The sequence below is a fragment of the Varroa jacobsoni genome, unplaced genomic scaffold (assembly GCF_002532875.2).
Source record: "Varroa jacobsoni isolate VJ856 unplaced genomic scaffold, vjacob_1.0 scaffold_1065, whole genome shotgun sequence".
Lineage (NCBI taxonomy): Eukaryota > Metazoa > Arthropoda > Arachnida > Mesostigmata > Varroidae > Varroa > Varroa jacobsoni.
The window spans coordinates 186254-213831 of record NW_019213967.1 but is presented as its reverse complement, the minus strand read 5'-3'; the positions used below and the strand labels follow the sequence as shown (position 1 = coordinate 213831).

Here is a 27578-nt window from a genome sequence, read left to right as displayed (position 1 = left end):
CACATGGTTGCAGCGAAGAACAACCTGAACCGTTGCATAGAACCTTTACGCGAGGTGCAACAAAGGTCTTCCTATTTTATTTCCGTCGAGTCGAGTATTTATTCATTCATTCAATTCGAAATAAATACGGTATTGAGAATCGATTAAAAGTTGTAAGTAGTCAGGCATTGAAATTAAAGTGAAATCAAACCACCCAAAAGCAAGTGGTTATATATATATATAAAATATCTCTATTCGCATTTACGTTCGCAGCTATTAGGGAATACGCCATACGTAAGCTCGTTGTCATCAGCACTCAGTTTCATACAAGGATACAGATCTCTTCGGTTGAATAAGGTCATACGTACTGTCTCACATATGCTACGTGCCCTTTAGGTCTTTCTTCGTAGCCTCGCTTGCAGTCACCGTAAACTGGTAAAATCTGTACAAGTGAGTAAATGCAGACAGCAGGGCGCACACTCGAGTCACACAAACAGCATCCCCAGTAAACTTCGATCTATCACCCCTTTTTTTTGGCTACGCCACAGGTCCGGTGGCTCTATCAGACTTAGAAATCAGCAATAAATCCCTTATCCTACATAGACGAGATATGTGGATGAATATTTATGTTATTAGTACTGCAGTCGGTAAATGGATAATGGAGTAAAATACATTGTACGGTTAACGCTGACGACAACCGAATTGTGAAGTATGTGGGAAAGTTTTTAATGGACATAATTCATTATGCATTTCTCCAATACTATATATATATATATATATATATATCACCGTGCGGTGTGCGGCTCACGCAGCATTGGTCGTATTCAAGCTTCTGTCCAATAGCAGTGAATCTGTACAAGTATAGCGTTGATTGCACTACTGCAACAACATTCTGTCGTCTGAAGTGATTCTGTCCTTCGACAATCTTTTCGTCATACTATGCCTACACGTACGTATTCATGCAAAAATATACGACGTATTGATCAGCGTTGCTTGCTATACGCTATGAGGCAGGGGGTAAAGACTCACTAGCAGCCTCGCAATATCTCTTCTTCATCGTCGTCGTCATTGGATTTCATCACTTATTCATGCTAACTGTTTTTCTAAAGGATTTCAAAAAAGATTACACAACGTCCCCCTAGCGCATTTCAGTGGGCCGCAACCGAAAGTGTTCTATTCATGCTGTATTTACTACGCTTTATATGTATACTCATTTTTGTGCAATTTTTAGCTCGAATTCGATCCCATACATACATACATACACATTAACAGCTTGGTACGCTTCGGCAATTACCTAAGAAACGCAGCAGCGTGCGCACTTGAAGTAGACAGAAGCTTCATTTTACATGTTAAGATACATGTTTAAATTAAGTTAAAGTTTACATGTTTAAGATAGTCGGGCTGCGCTCTGTATTACGTACGCGTTTTGAACACGACTGGGGTTTTTTCTTCGACGTAGACTACTGATTACATGTTTGCCTCCTAAATTTAGGTGCAAGTAACATAACCTAACTTCGAAATCGGGCACATAGACCCACTTCGTTTCGTAATAGTCATTTGAGGTAATGCCTAACGTCTGAAATGCCGGATTTGTGACATTAAGAACAGTAAGGCTGAGTAAGAGCATGCATTCAACATTAGACCGTGACTTGATCATGGGAAAAGATAGACCATATATCTTTATTAAGAAGGTAATATGATGAAGAAAAATCATATGATAATCACGGTCGTGAAATGACTTCACTGTTGGTCGTTCTGCCTTTTCTTCCCTATTGCAGAAGCATATTTGATTCTATGTTTGGATAAAATCGTTAATTCTATATCGTCTACAGACGCTTCGCAGCAGTCTAGGACCTCACCCTTATTCGGGTCCTGGGTTTCGAAATTGAATCCTTGAATTTGCTATGGCTAATTAAAGCTATCGCATTTCCTGAAATAAACTGCCCAATGAACTCTATTAAAGGCTACTTCCAACAAGAAAATCGTTTTCTACCGCGCACATTCGCCGTTCCCGACTGACAATGCACTTGGCTTCGCGATAAAATGTTTGTATCTCCTCTTTTATTACGTCTGCATTATCTGATAAATGGATGATATTATTTCATATAAATAATGGCCTTCAGAAGTGCAATAGGTCAAAGTGCGCCGACCCGTAGATTATTACGGCAACGACGAGACAGCACAGTGTGAGCCTTTCCTTTGTTATGCGAACTGAGCAGAGTTCAGCCGTCAGATTGAAGCTGGCTGTGAACAGGACTAGCGAATCGAGTTCCTGCAAGGACGTGTCCTATAGTAGTGAAAAGCGCCAGAAAAAAACAAAAACACTCATTTAAGAAGCTTTGTTTTACATTGTCTTTTTTCAAGCTAATTTCAATCTTAACTTTTTATTAAGCAGTCATATCCAAACAATGTATGGTTATTATATTAATCTACTCACCTGTACAAAAATACGAGCTATATTTTTACGAGCAATCTAGAACTTGAATTACGTTAAATCTATGGCCAATTGCGCTTTTCTGATACCCACATATTGACGTCAGCATTACGTTATACGCAATTTTTTTACTGTTCAATTGACAGAATAATGGTTAACCTTTTTGTGGCCCACAAACAGTCAATTTAACGCCTTTTCCATAACCGTACTACAATTTTACTAGGCTTTACTTACACGAACTGCTATATTATAGAGAGTGACTATTGAAAAAAATAATTGATATAATGACAGCGGTTGATTAATTGGTGGCTCACTCCAAGTGCAAAATACGCATGGTGCTAGTAGATATACTATATTTCTGTAGAAAACAAGATATGGGGGCTAACTGGCAGTCGTGGAACGTTGGTTCGAAGTGGCCAGCCACATGTCAAATACTCTGAATAGAAGTGATGTATACCGCCTATATAGCAGCAGGAGAAATAGAAAATTGTGTCGGAACTTAAAAAAAGCCTAAAAAAGGCAACAAATGAATCTCTTGATAGTGAAGGTAAACCTGCTTCTTGCGTATCACATCTGTTTTGGAGATTTACACTCATCCAATAAAAGCTCTCATCCAGTTAACATTAACTTATGACATATAGCGCGTTTCTACCTGGTGGCTTGACAAGCCAAGCCTTTGGCCAAAAGAAAGTAGAGGTCGCTGCTTCAAATCTCCCCAATGATAAATACCTATGCGAATAAAGACAATTATATGTTCATGACTTCTTGCTTAAGATTGTCTTACCTGGTAAACGAGTGGTCGAGATCGGAGTTCCCTGCCAAGATCTCTAATTCCGTTGCAAACCTCGCTCAACCTTGCGGCCTGGCCAAGAGGCACCACAAGCAGCGAGCCCCACACAAGCACCGAGATGATAGCCACACTCAGACGAAGGTAGTCCTCTGAATCAATCGATTGCACAAAACCCACCTGCGAAATTTAGAGATTGCGTAAAGCATCGTTAGCCTATGTATATAGAGAACGTCTTATGGGTCGAAATAAACTTTAAGAATTCAATCGAAGCAGAGCTGCCTCGCATATCTATCTATCATTCCGTGAGTCTTAAAAATGTTAGGATATACAGTAGATCACGTATCGCGAAAGCATCGACAACTAGGCGCTACTTGGTGTCGACTATATACAACATTAAGTCAGAGATTCGGGGTAAACAAACATTTTATGTCATCATGCGTATTTTTTTTCAGCCCGGAATTTTAGACAAGCCTAGTTCACACTTATTTATAAAGCGTATATTGTATTTGCATATAGTTGAGTGTTAATTATTTCATTTTCGGTATCGTCCCAGCCCTATCTCCAATGTATTCCTTATACAGTTCATTGCCCCCTAGTGCGGAGTACCTACTATTGATGCCAGTGTACTGATGAGTAACCACACAGTTTGAAGAAAAACAGCTGTTGATTGCAATCCATTCACTTGTCGAATGGTGCACGTTGCTTCGCAGGTGCCTTTGTAAAAGGCAAGTAGAGAGATCTTACCATCCCGCACCAACATTTGAAGGTTTTGTACGAAAACTATCGCAAGCTGACAATGGATGGTGTATGCTACCGCCATGCACATTGACGCTACGTCGTGCGCGAGAAGACCTAGACGAAGAAAATAATTTGAACTCTATTATATTGAGGCGACGTAATGAAGAGAACAGTACATTAAACTAACAGAAACGTTATGACTTGTTTCTCGGTCATGGTCATTGTAACAGATGTCCTGCGTCACATACCGAACTAAATTAAGGAGACAATCATCTTCTGTAATTTGCTTAGCCTTTTTGCTCATTCATTTGGAATTGTGAAACGCAATCGTTTGTATGATTTATGGTTGCACCGTGTGTGTATGTATTATTATGCTTGAGAAGATCACGGCGAAGTGCTGAGAAAAAGGTCTCGGAGAAGAAATTATTTCTAACAATTGAATTCTATAATACCTTAGGTGAAAAAGTTGCTACACTTGTAAGTTTTTCCGGTTTCGTTCGATTCGAATGGCTAATTAAATTATGAAGAACATGAAAAGTTCCTATTATAATACCTGCATACTCCATTGCTCACTCTGGACATTAGAACCGTCTTTCGTAAACTCTTTTTTCAATGGACATAGTAATGGCAGAAGAAACGTATTTCCTACTGGTAGAAGCCGCCCGTGTAGTACGATACTGGATCCGACGAGGATTAACGCAAGCCAAATATATATATATAAACTATATCAGCAGTACTGAACTGCCACATCAAGAAACGACAGGCTGATCTTGCGCCTACATCACGGGATTGGTGAAGGCCTTTTACCTCAACAAAGTTTTCTTCGGAGCTGAAGTTTCCCGTCATCTAATCGACCCTTAGATAACATACAATGGGATTTTCCGCCAGATCACATCCTCAATCTGCCCCTATTTAGCAGGAATACGCTACAGAAAAAGGGTCCTGCAGGAGACCTCTCTTTTCAAACAGGCCAGACCAAAAGCTCTCTTGGCTTTTTTTTTTGGTCCGGCTGAAACGCGTAGATCTCACGGTCTCATCCTGAAGCCGGTTTTTTTTTCAGTTATCTTTGAACTGTATATACAGAGAGCTTTTTTCTGGCTCGACAATTTGCTCAATCATGTTGACCTGGTCAAAGCCTGTAAGACGGCAATTGGCAAGATCTTACGTATCGTCACAATATGCCTGCTTATTGTCGAAACGTTACTGGAGCTCTCAATCTAGTGAGGGTATTTACGATGGATTATCGATACCGGCCTGAGGATCTTTCAGTTTCTTGCAATTCGCACATAGTTTTTTCTTTTTTTGTAGAATAGTTTGTTTGGATAACGGTTTTAGTCATAAAATGATGCAATCATTTTCGAAATAAAACTTCAATAAGATCGACCACTGACGTAAATTTTTTTCTCGCTCAGAGCGCAAAAGGAACCTAACCAGTCAAGTTAAGCAAAATCAAATTTCGCAGGTCAGTTTTTGACCGAAACTTTGTTTTAGTACCACTACCCATGCAATGGCCATTATAGCCTGCAGTGGAAATGAAATTTCCAACATGAACCAGTAAAAAAGACAACGATATTCATGCGGGTTAAAGGTGATCTTGCAGGAAACGAGATTCTTTCGACGTCAGATTCAACAAAGAAAATTAGGGTAGATATGTAGAAATAAAGGATGCTCAATACAGCTTTGGCAATGTTAGTACTGAACGCCAATAAGGCTGACCGACAAAAAACGTTTGAAGAAAAAGACGCCAAAGACACGTTTGCCGAAACACTCAAGGTCTGTTTTTGGGTTTTATTTGTGGTCGCTTATTCTAAGCTGTACTTCGATTTTCTTTCGGCGGCAGCCTTCGTAACGCAGTAATTTTGCCATAGGTTAGATCACTTCTCAGGGAGGAAGTAATATGCGATCCGAATACTTTAATGCTTCCTCTGTTAAAGCTACTAAGCTATTGGGTCTTCTTACACCTGTTCCGCTAATCAATGCTAGCAAATGGCAAAAAAACATTAATTTTGATCGAAGCCCGCTTTTGCCGAAATCGGTAATTGTACCGTACGGCGGGCGTATCGTATTCATAAGAAAAGATACAAAGCGATATAATAGCTTTTTCATTGCACCCTCAGTGATCAACGTTTTCTGTGATAAGTTTAAGGGCTACACAATATAAGCGTGTACTGGTGGTTTTCAATTCAATATATACCGTCAAGTGCTTCTCAGTTATGGCAAGTAACTGTTTTCATTACTATATTACAATACGCGTTATTTGACAAAATGTGGTACTCCAATATTGAAACAACGCAAGACTAGCGATGCTGACACTCCGAAAAAAATGCAACACAATAGCTCATTAAAGTGATAACTTTAAGTACAAAATACCTTAATAAATTAAAAGTACATACGTGAGCCAACTTATGTATCTCACAGTTTATTTCGCACTTACCAATTACAAGCAAGGTCAGAACCAATTTGTCATTTCGAGTGCAGTTGATCTGGTTGTTTTTCAGGCGATACAATATGTTGATAATATTTGCTGCCAATGCCAAGAAGATCCATAGAAGTCCGAGCAGGTAAACGGCTTTAAGACGCTTTTGGATTTTTCGGCGAGCGATCTGCCATACTGATGTCGTTTGGAGGAATACCTACAAATAAGCCAGTCTTACGTTTTTGTTTTTGTTCTTCTATTAAATTCCGTCAAATCCTTTTATGGTTTACTAACAAATAATTGATACTGTATGCTTGTTATAACTCAGTTCAGAGTGATCGCTTTACTTGAAGAATAGCGACGTTAGCCACCTGCGCATATATTATGGCATCGTATAGGCGATATAGTAGATGAAAAATATTTGTTAATGGATATGTTCTTTCGAGATACTAGAGTGTGCAAAATAAGAGGAACCCGTTAACTTGCGGAAGTTCAAATATAGCGATACGTTAAATATGCGTCATCATCTACCTATCATGCACAGAGGCGAACTCTTTCCGTTAACCCTCAGGCTGCACGCATGGCAGCTAATGAATCATAGCCAAGCCGACCTTGATCTCACTAACACCGGGTAGGGAGCTGCTCCAAGTCAAACAACCTATTCTATCAGTGGCTATACGCGACTGGGCTTGTGCACACTTCACGCGAGCTCGCTCCAACGTCCTGTCATTTCTAGCAATCACTAGCGTGCTAACGCATTCCTTGTGAGGTTAACTTACAGCTCGAAAATGCTACTGTTTATGTATATTCTTCGATGATAAACTACATCATCAAATGGATTCCTCTTACTTAGATTGACGCCAAGCTTTTCTCTGTTCCGCCACATCGGCAAAAGGGAATACTTTGCCGATACATAAACGTACGGTTTAAAAGCTGCCCCTTATACATAAACCTATGAACTTAGGCCTAACTTCAGACTCACATACTGGCAATCACGTAGTAGCTATTTTGAGAAGTGATGATTACGACTATGAGCAAGTTTGATACTAAGCTCGTACAGACTGATTCCGTTTATTGAATTTCTACTGCCGCTTCAGCATACATTTTCAAATGTTTGTATAGCTATCTACTACTGTATTATTTTATCTGTATAACATACATGAAACCTTCTATCGATCTACATAGCCGAATCGAACCTTTCGAGCCTGTCCCCGACCTCGACCTGTGCTTATTTCGAAGCTAAATAAAAATGACTTCTAAACTAAAGTCTAAATTTACAACCCACCAAAAACTTTCTATAGCTAGGTCTAGACTAATGGCTTCGAAATCCATTACATAATTATTAACGTGTTAGTTCAGGATGCACAGACTCCTGTACTAATGATTGAATAACGATTTAGGTACGATTGGTGTCGCAGCATACACTACTGGGCAAATCATATCTAGATTCAACTACCCAGTATTCTCTTATAATTAGAGCGACCCATAACATGTGTGAACCGTCGCCTAGTCATAATGGCCTATGTTAGGTTATACGTGATCAGAGCCTGAAGTTCCTGAACCCTTCTAGATGATCGTATGGAAGTTAAATATAGAGGTTAAGCCAGAAACCGCAAAACAGATGCAAATGAGGCACTTCAATGGGTTGTAGCGCTTTACTGGCATGATATAAACTAGTACGTGTTTTGTATAGTAGGCTTTGGGGGTAATCAGCAAAAACTAAACAGTCTTTAGGCTGAACGAGTTGGCTAAGAGCAAGTTCGCACGTGCTTGTATCTCAAAAATATATTTTCCAGCTTTTCATCGACATCGCAAACAGTCATATAATAAGTAAATGGTAGAAACAAATTATGTCCATAAGTTCTCGTTTTATTTCGGCATGATATCAACAGCCACCTCTTGTATGGCCTTAAACGATGCAAAAATTCAAAGAGCAACAAACCTGAACTGCTGAACGTCATGTTAATATAGGCAAATTTTCATTAACTTTTCGGAGAAGTCGGAAACATTTCTCAGTTATCATTCTAAGGTCAGCACCAGTGCCGCAAAGAGGTAGTCAAGCGACGAGAAACCTCCAATGTGGGAAACTCTTTCTATAGATTAAGGAGTGGCCCTAAAAGTAGGTCGTCTAATCCAGGCATAATAAGTTTCAATCTTGCATCAGCTCAAAGACCCCCCGGCGCTTATTGCGGAAAGTGGGTTATATTCGTGCATGCGCCGTTTACCTGTGCATAGTTACCCTTCTTCTAACTCTTCCGGCCTTCGATCTCGTTGGCAGCACTGATTTGCTTACAGCGGGGCCGTCCTTAAGCCGTCCTATCATCCCGCTGTGCCGTCCCGTACGATAGTTGTGTTCGGAGTTAACCTTATTTTGTTCCTTCCGCGTTCTTGGTAGCTTATGTCCCTTCTATATAGAATACGTAAAGCAAAACATACTCTGTCTATTGCTATGGTATCTTTGCGAATCAGACAGGTGGAATCATGCCTCTTTGGGAAAGGAAGCTTTATGGTAGTGTATAAGTCACCCTCGTTGTGAATTGGTCCACTTCATAAAATGTTCGACACTTGTCAACGATATTTTTGTTCAACCAAGAAGCACCGTCCATGATCAAGACGGCCAACATTCTCGCACAGCAGAAGAGGGCCGTTCCTTGCATCCTATGTTAGACCACTCATCTTTTGTTCGTACGAAAAAACCTAACACTAACGCAATACCATGTAAATTGGATGCTACCTGCAATCCGACTACCGTCACCCCCTACAATGTTCGTGTATGATGGGGGTCAGAACCTGCGAAGATTGTAGATCCGGCTGTACCTATAGCTATGAGAGAAACAAGTATCTGCAGACGAGTCCATAACTAGCTATGCATAGGTGGCCAGCTGGGGCTCTCCATGTACTGAGCGGCCGAGTAGGCCTGTGGCCGAAGTAACCAGTCAAGCCGCTATGTAACAAGTCGACTCAGGAGTTCGGAAAGCGAGTGGTCCCTTAGCTCACATCGTTCAATACGATCGTTCGCTAGACCGCTTAGATGGCCTTCGCTGACGTGGCGGTGGTAGAAAAAGATACGCCCCACGAACAGGCAAGCATTGTGACAATTGCGATGACGACAGCAACGGCAGTGGCGAAATCGGTCGGTCGGTCAGTAGTTTCGATGCGATTTTGGGTTTCTATACCTTTGTCCTTATGGCGGTTTTTTGCTAGTTTACTATCCAATTCTACGTAAATGCACCACTCTCACAAAGCCGACGAGTCCCGTTCAGCCCCTGTCGAACTTCCGCCGAACACTCCTTGCTTACTTGGCCGGGATATGGACGATGTGGCTGACGACAGCCCACGATGGTCGATAACAGCGAATCGAGGTGGCGACGAGGGCGGCTAACCGACATATCTACGCATATTGTGAACAATCTTACAGCGAGGAAGGCGCGAGTATCCCCATTGTAAACTTTTGCTCTCTTCGTGCTTTGAATTTTAAGTAACTGGTTGACCAGACGATCACTTTCTGGCTGCTTACGATACAGTGATCATAGTACATCGGATCATTGCACTGTAGGAACGTCAGTTACTCAAATAAGCACGCTATTCAGTATACAATACGACGCTATTGCGGTATCTATGCCCCTGAAAACCCAGAAAAGTTATCTGGAACACGTTTCCCGGATATCTGACCATTTCTCTTTATATAATATGATCCAACGGGCTCAACTAACGAAAGAGAACAAAAGCTGCATAAAGGAAGCAACCTTTGGGCTCCTGGTCAACGTTAGCTCTTCATCAGACAACGTGCATAATGTGTGATTGTTGCATTCGTTGTTGTATGTTTCTGGACTTCTAGTGGACAGATAATATCATAGACATAGAAATAATAGACTGTAGTATTAATTATGTAGTCATAGCAAATCCTATTGCGAAAACACAGTTCATGTCAGTGAGGCAAGTATATTGATTTACTATTAAATGTCTAAGCCGTATGATTATCTGTGCCTTAAATTGAGGGAAATTAGTCCTCCCATAGGTAATGGCCTGCCACTCAAAGGTGATACAACATCTCATCATTGTTTTTGAACGTCAAGTGGCATGAGCAGTTCCTAATTACAACCTGAAAAATGACAAACGATGTTCTAGCGTGTCGTGAAACGTAGCACTCTGTAGAGACGTGCAGAGTGGTAAAAACTATACCCGCAGTTTAAGTTTGCCGCCTGTAAGGCCGCTCTTGTTAAAGTTATCGTATTGTCCACCATATTAATCAAGGTGGCGCAGAATTTGCCACGCCCTCAAATCACGTCAAATTTACGCACAAATTAGATAAGTATTAATGTTACCCGTTCGACCAGTGCAGTGATCTCTTCGCTATCCTGGCTCCGCATTTGCACTAGCATAATCATAAATGCGATGAAGTGTACAGTAGCTGGCAGGATAAAAACGGAGAAGAGGTAAAGCGAACAGCGTTCCGGCTCCCCATTACGGACGGTAGAAAGCTGGAATTCGCGGCAACTGGCCGACATTATAAAACATACAAATAGAGAGAAACTATAAGACGCATTTCATTATATTACTCCATTCATCAGCTCAAGCACTTTTTTTTTTGCCATTTATTGACAACTGTGACACTCCTAAAGAGGCTCAGATGGTTACACAAATTTAAAAAAAAAATAATGATCTATTATAATATCATATCTTGTTATGTGTATGTCTACATTTAGATGTTAAACTTGATGACCTACTGATCAATATGATTTTAAATTACCACCATACTCGCAAAGCCATTATAGATGTTTTTTAAAATTAAATTTTATCGAGGTGTTTTATGTGATCATTAGTTTTTTGCACAAGAAATAAAGAAGTTGCCATTGCTCGTAAGTGTTTTCTTACCAAATGCCTATACATTGCCTATAAAGTATTGCAATGAGAATAGCCTATTCGAAGGTCGAGTCTCGCAACAGGAACTCTGTAAGCAAACAGTTATAGTAGAAATGCTTCACAAAATTTTACTTGGGTACTGCGCAACAAACGAGCACTGACCGTATCCAAGATAAGTTTTAACATGGTATCAAACCCGAGCAACGTTTGGCACATTGTTATATCTGCCATTGGGATAGTATACGTGCCAGCTTGCAGAGCTCAACAAAATTGGCCTACGACACCAATTGATTTTAATCACGTCATATAGACAGGTAACGCAGTTCTAAACGTTCCTGTGTTTTGACCGGCATTAGGAAGATCTCAGTTATAACTACCAAGCAAAGACCGTGCCTACGCATTTCCACAGACGCTGTTGTGGTAACAGCAGTACCTTCTAGATATAGCAGAACGCTATTCCTAGTCATTTTCAAGCCTGACTCTTTTTATGTAGCCATGATCGTAGGGTTGATTTTGAGGGTAGTCGACGTCTGCGAATTACTAGCTCTGCCCAAGATCGTTCGTATTCGCTTACATATACCTGTTTAACCTCTATGTTTCGAGTTTTACGTTCAGCATCGCAATTAAACGTTTCAGTCGACTGGCTTCCGTTGCGAAACAAAGAGCATCTATGCCCGGTTCGAACCTAGGCCCCAAAAAGATTAGCAGGAAAATATGTTACCCACTAAGCTAATGCCGGAGACATACCTGTTTAACCTAACACACCCACACCTGGTCCTGTAAAAAGTAAACGACTAACGATAACTGGCCGTTAAAAAGGGGAAGGTAAGCAAAAGAGGAGGCGCGTCGTCCATCGCTTAATCTAGTGCGAGGGCTCGCTATCTGCCTGACTACCGCGTGCCACCGGTTTCTTGAGCATTAGTGCAGATCGCTGTTATCGTTGCCGCTGTTGCCCACTTCGTGCTCTGTTACCGTATGGATTCACCTTCTTAGCGCGTTTAGTCGAAGCGCAGAATCTGGCGCCCCATAAGGATCCCGCAGCTTCTTCACTTCTCTGTATGATGATTCACTTCGGGACTGCTTTGCTTAGGAGTTCAACAGACAGTACATAGAATCAACGGTAAAGCTATGATATGGCAGGGACAAGTAGCAGGGAAATTCCTAGGTATCGGAAGAAAAAGACAAAAAACGACAGACTAGCCGTTAGACAGAGAAAAAAAGGCCCGCAGGTCACAACAAAGCCGGTTTTCATGGCTACTCTTTGCTCTTTTAGCCACTATCCTAGTTGGCGCCATTAGTAGACCGCCTGACAACGATGATCAGTTTTCTCGTGTATTCGCTTAGCCTCTGTTGGGTACACGTTCCAAACTTGTAATGACAAGAGCTACTGCTACAATTACCACTTTGCCTGCTGGGTGTATTACACAGCATCTACTACGACGAGTTGCTTTGTAGGACATTTCGCAAGCGTCTATGTGTGGCTTGTACCCAGACGCCAACTTCTGTGTTATTTTCGTTCAACGGCAAAGCAGTGCATGTCATGGGAATTGGCAACATCAGAAGCATCTGCCCTTATAACCCCTTTGACTTTAGTCTATATTTCGTCTGCTTTCAACGGAGTATGCAACAATTGTATGTCTGTCTGTCCGTATGCGTGGGTGGACGCTAGAGATTAAAGCGAGGTCCACCACAACGATAACAGATATTTACGAGGTGCATATACTATAGACGAGGGAAAGTGTGGGATCGAGGCCAGGTCGTCTGCTTAGAACGTCCCCTCTTCGTTACTAGATAACACGTAGATCTATTACTATCCACACATTGCACGTCTTGAATTGACGTTTCTGTCTAAGATTCTGCATGTACATTCGCCTTCATCTATTAGCTAATGATCTGGCAATGAAAAGCTAGTTTTCTACCTATGATAGCATCAAGATTGTTTCATTAGCTTACTATAATACGTCATATCGTCAAATACCTAACAGGGTAATCCGCAATCTTTGGCTGTAGCTTGTTCAATGCATGAACAGACGTAAACGTCAAAATATACTATTTTCTTGTTGCGGCTTATTATACACTGTGCGTTTTACTTTCATGAAAGACAATAATCATTTTATTGTAACTTCCTATAAGATTAACAGCCTACTGATGTGAGTAGGTAGGGTTTCCATAGCCGCCGTAGCCGTTCGTCACCCCAACAAAAATTTCCGTTAGAAGTATTTTCTGTTCTTCTAGCGATCAGTTAAATCCTATAAAACGTTTCTGAGTAAAGTGTCATGGCTGCGTTGACATGCACCAGCATACCCACTGAATGTTTCCAATCTAGCTTTAATTAATTAATAATAAAATAAGTCAGGCCTTATTGTATATATATTAGCATATCTAAAATAGGTCTCATTTTGAAGTTCACAATAGCTAGTGATGAATTACCTAGGAATTTGATCGTGACAAGGTCTCAAATAGATAAATCTGTGCAATATCAACAGTATGTATAAATATGTCATATCACCTGTTGTTATATTCACATTTCAAAGCAGGACCTCAAAATGGACACGTCCTCACTTTTGTTACAAATAAACGTAAATAACGCGCGTTATCCTTTCGTTCAATATACCTACAAAAGGAAGGAAATTTCGGTGTAGCAGAAAAACTCCGGACTCTTGGAACTCCTAATACCCCTAACAATAAAGGAGTTCAGAAAGCTTTCCTTAAAAAACTTTTAAATACACAGGTCGATTTTTCGACAAGGTTCTATCCATAAGGGAGCAAAGAGTCTTCTCCGGGACATTCAAATGGACGTTCATTCAGATATATAAAACTAAATAACGGTCTTGACGTATCTAAATAAACGGAAGGACATGTACATAAAAGACTTTGAAATATTCCTGGAATTAATTCAAAGTAACCTTAAGATAATTCCTTACTCAGTAGTTGGTCCAATAATTATTCTAGTGCATGATTACATTTATCACATTTGGAAACCTATTATGGATATATAAGGTGAACCGGAACTAAAAATTTGCCTACCGGGTATTCCTCATAGCATCCCTTCGGTAGTAGGTCTTGATAGTAATTATGTGGCCACCTAAGATAAGGCCGATCACTGCAAGGACATACACCATATTGATAACCTTCCTCAAAGCATCGTAGCGCATAGTTCCATCGCCGAGGAGTGGCTTCCATCCAACCGCAGCTAAAAGCCGACAATAGGAACGCAAGACTCGCGTCCGGCAAAAACGGAGCACTACTGAAGTTGACACCTAGACGTGAAAATACAGTAGTAGAAAATAGAACTCTCTGTATAGAGAGAGCATGCAAGCCATTATACGCTAAAGATATATGCATGCAAAAACCTCACTATAAGCGTATAGGCGCAGAAGTACTCAGAAATTTCTTAAAACAATTAGACGGAAATAATAGAGGAATAATATAAACTTGAGAAAATATAATATATTCCGTCTGGCATTGTCATTTTCAATGATCCGTACGAACCTGATCGTGGTGGTACGGCACCTGGTGAACGATGTTTGCGCCATATCGTATGTAGGAATTAGACGAAGAATGTGCGAAATCTTCAACATCTCGTATTTGCTTCCATTGACGTTCAATACTTTGCTCCTGTTCGAGATGGCCCATTAACGACGATTGTACAGTATCGTGCGGTAATGAGTTCATGTTGGCGCACTCGTAACCTATTAGTGGCTGAATATTGTCCTGCGAAGACCGTCGTTTTCAAAATAGAATGTAAAAATCGATGAAAATGATTGTACTACACGCTTGTATCACATCATTTTCATCGATTGTTTTATGTACATCTGAGTACATGTTCAGCCTCGTCAAAGGTATTTCAATGTGTCAGCATAGCCGAGAACATCCAAAACACAGGTTTTCGCACAAAAAAGGCATTCGTCTTCCTTTTAAACGTTTTAGTAGTAGGTTAACACACTGATAAGCTTACTATAAAACAAAGAAGTGGCATCAATTTTATTCTTGATTTTTACATTTTTCTACCAAATAAAGTAACGTCAACGTTCGTATAAATATATCAATACCGGCTGAATTTGCTTAGACGTTTTCTGCTACTTTGCATCTGCTCTCTGTTGATCGTGAAATATGACGTCGTTGTAAGGCGATGGTGCCCTAGTGATTACAAGTGGTCCCCAAGGGCACATGTAAGCCATGACATCCTTACGAAGTTGGCCCGTGCACATCGCCTTGCGAAACAGCTTTCCCCTTCATATAAGACCATTATGGTTTTTAACTCAATAGCAAGGAAACATTAAATATTTTAGAACGTCAAGGCTCTCCTCGTGATGCGCTTTGTAGCTCTTATACTAATAAGCTGTAATAAGTACTGCACGTAATAAGCAGCGAGACGTCCTTAAACAAACAATAAAATCATATACGAATAAAAAACGAACACATATCTTACGTTTACTCGTTTATTCCTAAACAACGTTGGCCATTTGCTACTAGCTTATTGACTTGAAAATAGATTCGTCACCAACCTTCGAGCTTAATAGCTTTGATGTCAAGAAGTGACAACATCGGAAATCTCAGCATACCGAAACTTTTAACTGTATTTAACTAACTGGAAACAGTAATCGAAAATCGTTCTGTAGCTTTCGATGGTCGCGTCTTGATCATGTATTTCACGTAAGTTCTAAGACCCAAGTACCAAGTTATGAAATACACACACTTAAGCCCGGTTTTCATGCTATGCAAATATCACACGGGCTATACGGTCGTCTGTTAGTTAGTTATTTTTTAAGAAAAAGGATATTATTGGCTCTTAGATAAAATTAATTAAAGTATTATAAATCCTAATGATTCGAATAAAAAGATGATAATATTGTTTGATATTAGTTATCTAATAATGGTGCGATAGGCTTAAGCAATGTAAATTGCTTCATAAAATACATGTAGGACCGAGAGCAAATGGAAAGTAGAGAAAGTCCAATACTTACATTTATATTTCCTTATATATATAAAAAAAAAAAGCTGTAATTGAGCCATTGTGTCGGTTGTAATAAACAAACGAATGTGATGTACAGAGGCTTGTTGTACTTTGAAGATATTTCAGACCACCTCTCATCAATATACCAAATAGTTATTTAGTCTTTACTAGCCTAATAATCAAGCATTTATCTGTGTACTAACCAGTTAAATAGTGGAAATTATATAAAAAGTAGGATGTATTCTAAGATAACTTCTTGTTTAATAAGTTAAAAAAAGCTAACCTAGCAACATTTTTAAATATAAAATAGTTCATGGTTGTTCAGTCTGGCCTGTCAAAAGTCAGCTCAAAAGAAAAAATGTTTCCATCGATTTTGCTCGACGACTAATAGCGCTTTTGCTGATGGGTTCAACCACTAAGGGGTTGCCTGATCAAGTTAATAGTTAGTAACAGTATAAATAAATCGGATTGTTTCGACGGTTCGCCCCTATAAATCTGAGACAGATCTCCTAGTGCAGCAAAAAGTGCCATATCATTATTTAAGTCTGTATTATACAATAGAAATTTTCAAGAACGCTTCGGCAATCAGATGACTGATCCTAAATTCTTATTATATTTAAGAGGTTGTTGCTTACTTGTAGCTCGACAGGTCTTTTAGAGTATATAATTAAAAGCGCTGATATTTAGTTAGAAGAGGGAATGCAATCCTTTATTAAAAAGTATTTACCGAATTAAACCAGCGACATATAGCTGGTGTCCTGATTATAATATATCAATATTTATTCTCTTACAATGTTTCGTAGCGTGGCAATTAACTCAGCCATTCGATATAAAGCGGGGTCCAACAAAAGTCGCTGTTTACACATTAGGTACTGGAGCAATGTTTAATCTACGTATAAGTACATGGCATGAAAATACTCATGGGAACACTATGTTTACGTCTAATTTGCGGAACCCAGGCTTCGCGTGTCCATGCCGCTGATTATATGACGTAGCGTACCATATTTTTTGATTGCTATTTCCATATCGCACCATCTGAACGGTCTTCGGTATTACTTTCTGTATGGATCTCGTGCTGAATCCAAGCAAAGCATGTATCCAGCATGCAATAAATAGCTTGTATACTTTTACTGTACATTTTATTTGCATCGTTACCTTGGAACTTCTGTAAAACAAACTGGTAAGGGCAAAAATCCGTATTAGAAACACAAAAGGACATCTCTGTTTAGAAGCAACCACAAAAACTGCTTTTTCGAAGACTGACTATGCCCTTTCCGATCCAGCTGCGAAGTTAAATAAGTGGCTAAATATCGGGACTGTGAGCTTTACAGAACTTCACTCAACGAAACGTTGTTCTATGTTCGACGTACACTTTCTGCTTCCCTTGGAACTCACTTAATCCCGAAGAGATTGGCTAAATGCCAGACGTATATCTGCTTAGCATTTAGCTATTTTCCAGCTTGCCCAAGCTAAAATATCGGCCAGCTAGCCGCCCAACGAATACCCGTCCTTTTTAAGAATATAATTATCTCTAGATATGTTATATACGACTGTGTCGAAAAAGTATTTACGAAACGCCCCACTTTCATTGTTCAGGGATTGGCCTGCAGCTGAGCCTGCCTACCAGTTTTTCCACAGTTCACAAACCAAGCTAGAACGCATGCCTTATATCTGGCAAGCACGCTTCTAAGCATTTTTTGTTTTTCTGAAAAAATAATGAGCTTGTATGTGCCGCCGATCCTGGAGAAGGCCTTTGGAGCGAGATTGAAATTCAGTGTTGAGTGCCTCAGCGGTACCAATGGTTTCGCAACGAAAAGGAAGAAAACTGTAAAAACGATCTTCGTCCTGGACGATCCATCACAGCGAAGGTGGTAAAAGCATCACTGAATCTCCTTTAGCGAGCTCACAGATACATTAGGTATCTCACAAGTCATACCAAATCACCCTGAAACATTACTCGGCCACAAGAACGTTCACAGCAAATCCTGTACCGAAAGCTCTAAATTTCTATCAAATCCAAATCCGTCAACACACGTTTCAGAACGACTCACAGTTACTAACTGGGTACTGCTGTGATGACCAGTAGAAAGCGAAAAATAAGGAGCAAAATTCATGGATTGTACTGCTATTACTATAACCCTCATTGCCCTACAAAACGTTTTCTAACCATTGCAACTGCAGTTGTCTACTTAGAAAAGCGAGTAGACAAAATTAGAGCGTCCTCCGTATTTTATAAAACATATTCCTGTTGATATTTCAAAGGCGAGTAAGTTTCGGGTGCGCATCTTTATGAAATGGTTCAGAGAATCGCGAAAAGTGTCCGATATATACGGCCTGTCTTTTCTATTTAAACTTTCCTTTTTTCTCGTTTCAGCATCTCTGACTTTCTCCTGCCCAAAAATGCACACAAAAACTTTTGATTCTACTCACTACCACAACTTTGAAGGACGGTTCGTCAAGATTATCTGCGTTGTCTAATTCGATAAAAGGTGGACTACGGATCGCTGCTCTGTTCACCTGGGATAGGAAACGAAAAACAGCGCGCGCAGTTGTATAGAATATAGAAAAAAATACACGTTGAAAAAAACAAACAAATAGATACAGTGGTTGGAGGCTAAAGCAAAATATAATCGACTAACAGCCGTTTGCATACTACACGCGAAAATTGGTCCATCAACGGAGCGATAACTCCACATTGAAGCTCACAGGTAACTAATACTGAAATAATGTGATAAATTCGAAATTAAATCTACCACATAAATTGGGCAGTAAAAGCTTTCTACCTAAGAAGCCTATTCAATCTAGCTGTATGACGTTTTGTCTTCATTAGTTAGAATTTTTTTTTGTAGTTATTTCGAATACATCTTCTATATCAAGTAGATCTATCAGAAATGTAAGTCATCTAGTATCCCTAGTTTGCGATACTTATGATATTAATTGTCATTACGTTTCTGTGTAGTGGTCTAGTGTTATAAGAATCCTTGTAGATTAAATAGGGATCATGGGTGGATTCTCACCACAATCGAACGGACTAGTCAGGGATGACAGCAGAACAGAGTTCGTGTTGATCCGTCCACATAATGTCTAGCCTTGAACTATGCGTGGGAAATTTTGTATCTCTCTTTCTCAATCTCTTTGTCTCGCACCCCCTATCTATTACTGGAAATACTGTTGAGCCGCAGGTCTGTCGTTGACATCTCGATACATCACCAACTTCACCCGATTATTCAACAGCGTCATCTGCAGTCGCCACTTGAAGGGGGAACTGCTGCGTTCCTGCGCTCATCTCGCTCCCCCCCCAGACCTCCACTCAGACTCGTGCTGCATGTGAATGACACACTTTCTGAATCAAGGTGAAGATGCATTTACAATGAGCATCAGAACACTCACTTCTGCTTCTTGTGTTCTGATAATATAAAAACGACTCCAACGAGCATATGTTATGAACGCTATATGGTTACATGTGGGTATCGTTAGGGTGACACATTTATAGTAAGGACAGAGTAACCCGCATAGTACTAACAGAAAAAGATACGTAGCAGTACGAGTCTTCTATATTAATCTATGCGTTACATGATATTATTCATGCATGAGTTCATACATGAATATCTTCGGACGCCTAGTTGCTGCTTATTATTCAATTATTTATTGTCATAGTGGTTCATCTTGTTTTGTATTTGAACTTCGTACAAATATGTTTGGTTAAAATAAGGCTTGAGGCCTGTCTTTAATAAAGCACAAGGAAATATATTCGAAAATCTTTTAGTCAAATAATCGGGAATGTATTTTATAATCGCAATTATAAAACCTGTTTCTTCCGCAGTTCGAGCTTGTGGATGCATATAAGTAAGCCAGCATAAATATTAAGTACGGCGCGTAGATTTCAAACATTAATTTTAATATTGGGTTAAAGGTTACGATAAGGCCCTAGCACGCTTTGCTACGTAGTTCCATGGAAAGCGTAGGGAACTTCGCAACGACCAGCGATTCCAAGTCTTTTATTCATCCTTTAGTTCTCTGTAAGAAAATATCCATCTGTCATTTGTCCCGAAGTGTTTTAGAGGCAGCTTGGTTAGTGCAACGAACCAGCTAGAGCTATCTAAGCAGAAGTCGTCTATAAAATGTGCGACTGCATTCTACTTGCACGGAGATACCATGACAAATCGGAAAAAAAAACATAATTAATAATCGTTTACGAAGAGAGGCGTTCTGCGCTCGACTCACGAATATAACAGCACCTGCCTTTCTATGCCTGATCTATGATCTTAAAGGCGACTATAGTCCGCCAAAATAATAATGTTCGACTGTTGGGTGATCAGGCTGTTCTGGTACAGTTGTACCCCTCCTTTTGACATAAGCATTTGTGTAAAAGCTTTTCTAAGGTGAACAGGTCATTGATGATAGTAATATTTGCTCGACGATACACGCAACTTGTCTACTGTACATCATAGCTACACCATATTTTACAATATTCTCACTATAGGGATCTCAAATGACTTTATAAATTTGAAAAGCGGGACCCTTTATCGGCATACGTATACCTTCAATCCAAGCTTTTTTAGGGATTGAGAATTACCATTAACAGCAATCTTTATAGGGCTATTAACAATAATATTAGACAGCTGAATAGTATAATTAGTTATTAGGAAGCTAACAAACCCCATTATATGCGCTGTGTTTTCTGCGCCACTAATTTTTGTTAATTTGCGAAGTAATGTCACGGAGCGAATGATTACTCCCTTTTAAGTACTGACATCGATCCTTGTGAGGAAACACTTCGCTGGCAGTGACCAAATGATTTATCGGTTCGCACCTTTAAGCGTATTCTTATTTCCTGATAGGAAAGCGGCCAAGTGCTTGAAATGCTCTTGTACGCTGGATTATGCAGCTTGCGCACCGAAGTATAAATTTCATCGGAAGCGTCGCCGATGCACGCGTCTGAGGAGACATTCATTCAGCTCATAGGCTTAACTGCTCTCCCTTGTAGTAGAGGTTATGCCATACAATAGGGATTTTTGAGCAGAAAAAGAGTTAAATAGGAAATGTGAATCAAAAATTTGATTTCGTTTCAACGCACTCTGGCTGGCACTTACAGCTGCGTGATGGTACCGCTGGTGCTTTGTTATGTAGTACTCTAATCGCTCGTACGCTTCAATTCAAGCCGCACAAACAAATGAGCGTCGTTACAGCAAGCTAGGGAAATGAACGTTTTTAAAGAAAAAGACGAGCGGAAACTGAAAAAATGCCCACCTTTGATTAAGGTCGAGCAGTCTGAATTTAACAAGGTGTAAGTGGGTACCGTCTCACAAGAGAAATTGGCAATCTCTGGAACGGGTGTCCAGAGATGAGCTACCTCAGGGTTTCCAGTTAGTGATACCCTGAGCGGTCGTAGCCATGCTTTGTGCCCTTGTTTCTTTCAATCATCCCAAAGCTTTGCAGTACCAGAAGAGATGACTGTATCATTCAACGATCATAGTAGCCCCGCGTGAGACAGTCAACGAGTCTGCCAAGCATTCAGGCGGTGAGCAGTTGCTCTAAGCAGTTTCGTGCATGTATGTTTATGGCTTAAGAGACGCAATGGGGAATTATTTTCCCCCATACCATTTCCAGTTCTGTAATTCCGCAGAAATCCATGCTAGCCCGTTCATATAAACAGAATAAAAGGTCTCTTCGATTTTCACGGCAAATATTCGGGTAACAATCAGCGCCGATCAACTATGTCCCGTATAAGCGTTACTCTACCATGCTGCATCCTTGCTCCAAAGTTCATATCGGAAAATATCAATTCTTTATGGCGCTATTATCAAATATGCGATAGTCAACGATCGCTCATAACGGGTACGACTCCTTATTAAATGTAAAACAATAAACACTGACATTTGTAGAATGACCATAATTTTATCAAAACCGGAGTTCACACATATGCGTACCTTACAATCTGACCTTTTCTAAAAAAAAAAACCCTATACAGATGGTTGCAATAAGAACAAAAAAGCATTCATTATTTTAATAATAAAGAACTCAAGTGCTGATAATAATCTCCATTATTAATAAAAAAAAAAGAATATAGTTTCTCCAAAATAGTTTTAAGATATGATTATAATCAGTTAACAGATTAAAATAGTAACATAACAGAGTACACGAATCCAATTTCGCTCGGTTAGCTGATGCTCAGCCGCTACTAATACGCCGTTAGACAACGGTGAACGTATGTTTACTACAGTCACAATGTACGGCCTTAGGTAGAAACGGAACCGCAGTTCTCCCGAGCTCCCGACAAATGATCGAGTCGACTCGCAATTCCGTGTGCCACAAATAGTAATACCGCGCAAAACACTGCAATACACCGTAGAATCTTTGGAGTTTTCACGGATTTGTGCTTTCTCTTGAAATAGCAGTATATTTGCTTCTATAGAGGCCAAAACAATTAACCTTTCAATTCTCGTACTATTTCATACTAAACCAACGTTATCCAACAATTCATAACACACCTAGAAAATGGCTAAAAAGTATCGCTCCTCATACAACTAACCAATATGTTATAAATGCTCGATTACAGGAGCAGCTTCGATAATTCAAGTTAGACCAATTATTTTAAACGTGTCGACTACGACAAGATTCGAGTAGCTTCCACCTTGTAAACCTTGCGCAAGACTGATTCCAATCATAATAATGATACTAATATCCGTAGTCAAGTTAATGTCGTATTATATTTTAGGTAACAATGGCTACCTGCTGTGTTTATATTCAAGTTATTATACCGGAGCACTTTCAGTTTACACTGAGTCGAAAACGAATTACTGCCTATGCATGGGCTATCGTTGGGACCACGGTCAGCTACGATGAAATTTATTACAATCGAGCAGCATTGGGCATCGTTTTCCCTAGGCAAAATTGCCACTGCTTTTTTTTTTTATTATAGACAAGTAGACTGACGATACCGTTCTGTTCTTATCTGGCCCTAATTCAGCATGACCGAGCAGTCTTCAGTGATTCCTATCTAAATTTGATTTTAGTTTTTGTTAAGTGTAGGTCCAGAGAGCATTTGAACTTTAGCTATACATTTAATAAATAGATATTACAAATGAATAAGCAAATATCTTTCGAGGTATAGCAAACAAGTCCTAGTTGTATTCATTACTTAAACACATTTAACAGCCACTTACTCGATTTGTAATATCCATGTCTGACTGAAAAGTGTCACAGTACCGCTCGTCCAATGATCTTAGAACCCATCATCAAATCGATGCGCCATATGCCCGATTGCTTAGGTTAGATATCACATTAGGCACACGCACGGACTCCATCGTTTCACAGTCGCCGAGAACAGTTAGAAGCCGATTTTCACGTCTCGAGACTAACGCTTTAATGGCGATTCAATTGACAATCTACGCTAGCGTACTATGTGCTGATTTTTTTTTTCTTTCTTTATCTAAAAAGCCATTTTACTACAGTTTGGCATTACACCCGAACTTTAGTTTCGCCACGCAGAATATTCGATAATGATTTGACTCAGAGGGGTAAAAATACACTTGCTTACGTATGGCGGCTTGTTAGTGACTAGGTGAATATCCTCAATGCTTCTTCTTTTGCTGCTGGAGAAAGCGAACCCGAGTGGTAGATCTCATAAGAACACTGCCGCTACCGATGCGATCTCCACTAGTCAAAGCAGCCACAAATGGTGGCAACGTAATATCGCTTCGAGATGGAGAACGTCCATGTTAACAGTCTATACGCAGGGAGAGCGAGAGAGAGTGCGGGAAAGTGCGAGATAAGTAGCAGGCAACAGCTGCCTATTCGTCTTTATGTTCAGTTCTCCTATTGCCATAGTTTATTAGACAATTTGTTAGGAATTGCTGTTTTTTCTTATTTAGAACGCTTGGCGTCTGAAAACAGGCGACACACCGCTGGAACTGATCATGTAACCTAGACGTACCTAATCGTGGGAATTTGCCGAACTGGCGGACAGTTGTTACTGTATGATAGGGAATGATAAAAAAAATGAGCCTTCCATATAAGCGTCATTTGTTTGTCCGCTGGACAGGAGCCATGGAAGCACGTATGTTTGCCCCGCTAAGATTGTTGCATATCATAAGAGAAATTGTTGTTTATATCGGAAAATAAATAGTTATTTGAGTTAATCAGTGCATAGCGAAAAGGGAATCCATTTATTGGCTTATGTGCAAGCTCTAATTCCGTTATACATTTACTCATGTAACTGGCCTTGCTTTGACTCGATTACACGATTGCACAAGATTGCACAAAAGATTGTCAGCTCATAAAATGTCCCACTTGTCCGTCAGTTGGTTTACAATGATTACGGACGCCGTATACAGTGGATCTAATTCTCTATTAATTAATACTAGTGATCTTTTAATCCTTCGCTTTGTCTTGCACTCAAAAAGCCCTCCTTTCATTGACTTTGTATTAACTCTATTATATAAAATGTGTAATGAACGTTGCAAAAGACGTACGAAAATTATTCAGGTCTACCTATCTATTGAACACTAGCTAGGCGACGTCTTAATAGAATCGATAGAGCGAATTCAATGAGACACACTCGGAGTGACTTCAAAAAATATACTGGCATATGTGAGTGTATAGAATTGTTCATAAAATGAATCTTTTACGAGAAAGTAAAATAAAGTGAAATACTCTTGCATTACTGAGACATACTGAAGAGACATGATGGGCCATGAATCTTTAGGTAAACTATAGCATAGACAAGACCTTGAAAAACAAGCCACATTTTCTGTCTACGCAACTTCCGAGGCGTGCCTGTTCTATATAGTTCATATTTACTCGAACGCCAAGCGGCGAACGGTTTCTTCCAACAGTCTAAACATAATATCGACTGTTTTATTGTAGCACCTTGAAAACGCACTTAGTTGTGACGATCCACGCGCTTTGAACAACAATACAACGTCATTCCAATTGGCCCCCACCCGCTATCACAAACAGGTTGAGTAAATATACATAATAACATAAGAGCACACGTCAATCACATGGGGAAGATTACACACAAAATAGAGCTTGCGTATCGAGCCTTCGCTTTGACTTTTTCACGAACCGGATTGGTGCATGCGGCCCATTCTGGAACAACTCATTTTCCGCTTGTTCGAGATGGCGACATTGAAATCGCTGATCGGAGCAGCAGTGAAACAAAGCAACAATGGCACCAATTTCGATTCTAGCGCACTAAACAACCGATGGACTCTGTTCACAGCTGTTCACTGCTTTTACCGTTTACTGCGTGTTTACTGCTTTATCAAGAAAAATGGGCGCTACTCCAACGTGCGCTTGTTCGTTCCCTTCACCAAATTTTCGAAAATTAGTAAGCACTATTAATCAAGTTATTTGATTACGAAAACTACTTGTCCTGGGCTTACTGCACGCTCAATACAAAATGAAGCCTATGACATCAAGAAATCAATACAGAGCCGATTGCAAGGAATCGCTTTTAGATCTCATGAAAAAAAGCTAAAATGGAGAGAACCTTTGTATTTCTCTCACTGATCGCAGAATGAAGCAGATTTAGAGTACAATATACTCAAATATTTCACTCACGACTAATTTAGACACCATCTCTTAGAACCGCCGCATTAATGGAGCTTTTGTAGACCGTTAAGGCGGGATTAAAAGAACCATAGCTATGAAATTCGGTCAATTTATCGGCAATTTATCCTGTTTTAATAATAATATCCTGTTTAACGCTTTTGCTTTAACTGTTAAACACCGTGGAAACATGTATTTCGTTCCTAAGAGTTTTCGTAAAACTCACAATTGGTTCGCTTACCTGTCGTCTTTAGCCCATGCATCGTTGACCTGGAGTTCGATTTTTCGGTCAATTGTATATAGAATTGTTCAAGTAAATTTGAAAGCAAACTCTTTCGTACTACTCTACACAATACTGCAGGTATCCGCCTCAGGGAGGGAGTTCTTTTGGAAACTGCTCGAAGTAATGTGTGTATAGTTTCCTTCTATTTACAAGTATTCAATTTAGCCTAGGACAAAAAAATTGTCCCTTTATACTGATATAATGAACCAATTGACATATAATATAACTGGTGAGCGACTGGTATTTTTTCTCAAAAAATATCAGATTAGGTGTCCCATGCCTGAACATTAGCAATTCAAACGCAATTGTTTAGTATCGTCGATATCGGTTATTGTCCTGTTTTACTGTTTTTTTCATATGCGGGATATTTGTGTTGCTAGTTTGACGGACATTGCAAGCTTAAATCAGCTGGGGTCAAAATGTTGTATGAAATGTTCTACGAGTAGCTACCAGTTGAACATTGCGAACAATAAACAAATCAAACTCAAGACACCCAGGGATTAGTAATCTTAATGCGGGCATGCAATCAATACTAATGCAGATTATAATATTGAACTAGAGTGAACTACGTTGTGGGCAGGCGCCTCTGTGAACGATCATAGTCTGCTCTATCGAAACATTAACCAGACAAGTGAGTATTGCTGCTAGTTCCGTAATAGGATTAATGCCTTAGATGTAACCGAAGGAATCTTTGCGTTTCTTTCTCCGATACGATAAGCTTGAAAAAACAAGGATTCGTGCTGCGGGAAACAGTAAGATACATAGTTATAAAGGCAAGGAATACAATGCAATTTTGCAACACAAGCTCGCTACTATATCAGAGTCGCTAGCCTTTGTACTGATAGTCTGCACTGCAGGAGGACCCTTTTCAAGCGAAATCTTCGAGAAAAGAGGCAGCACAACCTGTCTGTCTGCTTTGTTGTTTGCTCCGTTGAGTGAAACTATTTTTTTTTTTCTTTTTTTTCGATAACCACAAATTTTTCCAAAAAAACTGTTTTGCCAGACCTTCATCGTGCAAAGGTAATTTCTCCACCGACTACACATGTATTCTGACTCCTTTGAGATTAAAGAGCTGCACCCGGTGCACAATAAGTCTGAAGCGGAACTGTTGTAGCTTCGCAAATAGGGATGCAAAACTGTGCCACTGCGCATTATTTAAAATTCAAACAAATAGAGTACATCAAATGTATTGAGAACATTTATTACTTCAGGTATTATGAAAGCGTGTAATTACACGTAAAATCAGATCTGTTTCATTAGCAAATATAAGTAAATAACTAAAAAAAAAAAAAAAAAAAAGATATATATATTTTTTTTTTTTGCTAAAAAATAAACGATTTGACTCTTGATTAACAGAGTTGAGGGCATGAAAAAATACCACCATTAACTACATATTAGCACAAAAGAAATATATATTCTTAGCTTACTACTTTAAAAGTACCACCGGGATATTCTCTTCTGCCTGAGGCACTAGGCAGTAGCAATCACGATAATCATTGAAGTTGCCGCACGCCTTCTTTCTGCGCAATGTGTATTTAAAGAACCTACTTCTTTAGATATAGG

At 39.7% G+C, this 27578-nt stretch overlaps 1 protein-coding gene across 6 annotated transcripts; it reads right to left on the bottom strand.

Annotated features, from left to right (window-relative positions):
- Positions 1-1628: 1628 nt before the first annotated feature.
- GrlHz (Gustatory receptor-like Holozoa) lies at positions 1629-25619 on the bottom strand. Of its 6 annotated transcripts, none has more exons than XM_022843540.2 (8): positions 25248-25619; positions 14713-14934; positions 14248-14480; positions 10683-10854; positions 6376-6574; positions 3814-4055; positions 3198-3380; positions 1629-2266 (listed from the first exon to the last, which is right to left on the bottom strand). In XM_022843540.2, exons 2-8 carry the CDS (start codon positions 14893-14895, stop codon positions 2099-2101), a joined length of 1380 nt encoding a protein of 459 aa, XP_022699275.1. In that variant the 5' UTR covers positions 14896-14934; positions 25248-25619; the 3' UTR covers positions 1629-2098. The 6 variants fall into 6 exon arrangements, with proteins under 6 accessions (XP_022699275.1, XP_022699274.1, XP_022699270.1 ...); XM_022843539.2 differs by lacking the exon at positions 25248-25619 and adding an exon at positions 25062-25169; XM_022843535.1 differs by lacking the exon at positions 25248-25619 and adding an exon at positions 24908-24988.
- Between the last annotated feature and the right edge of the window lie 1959 nt (positions 25620-27578).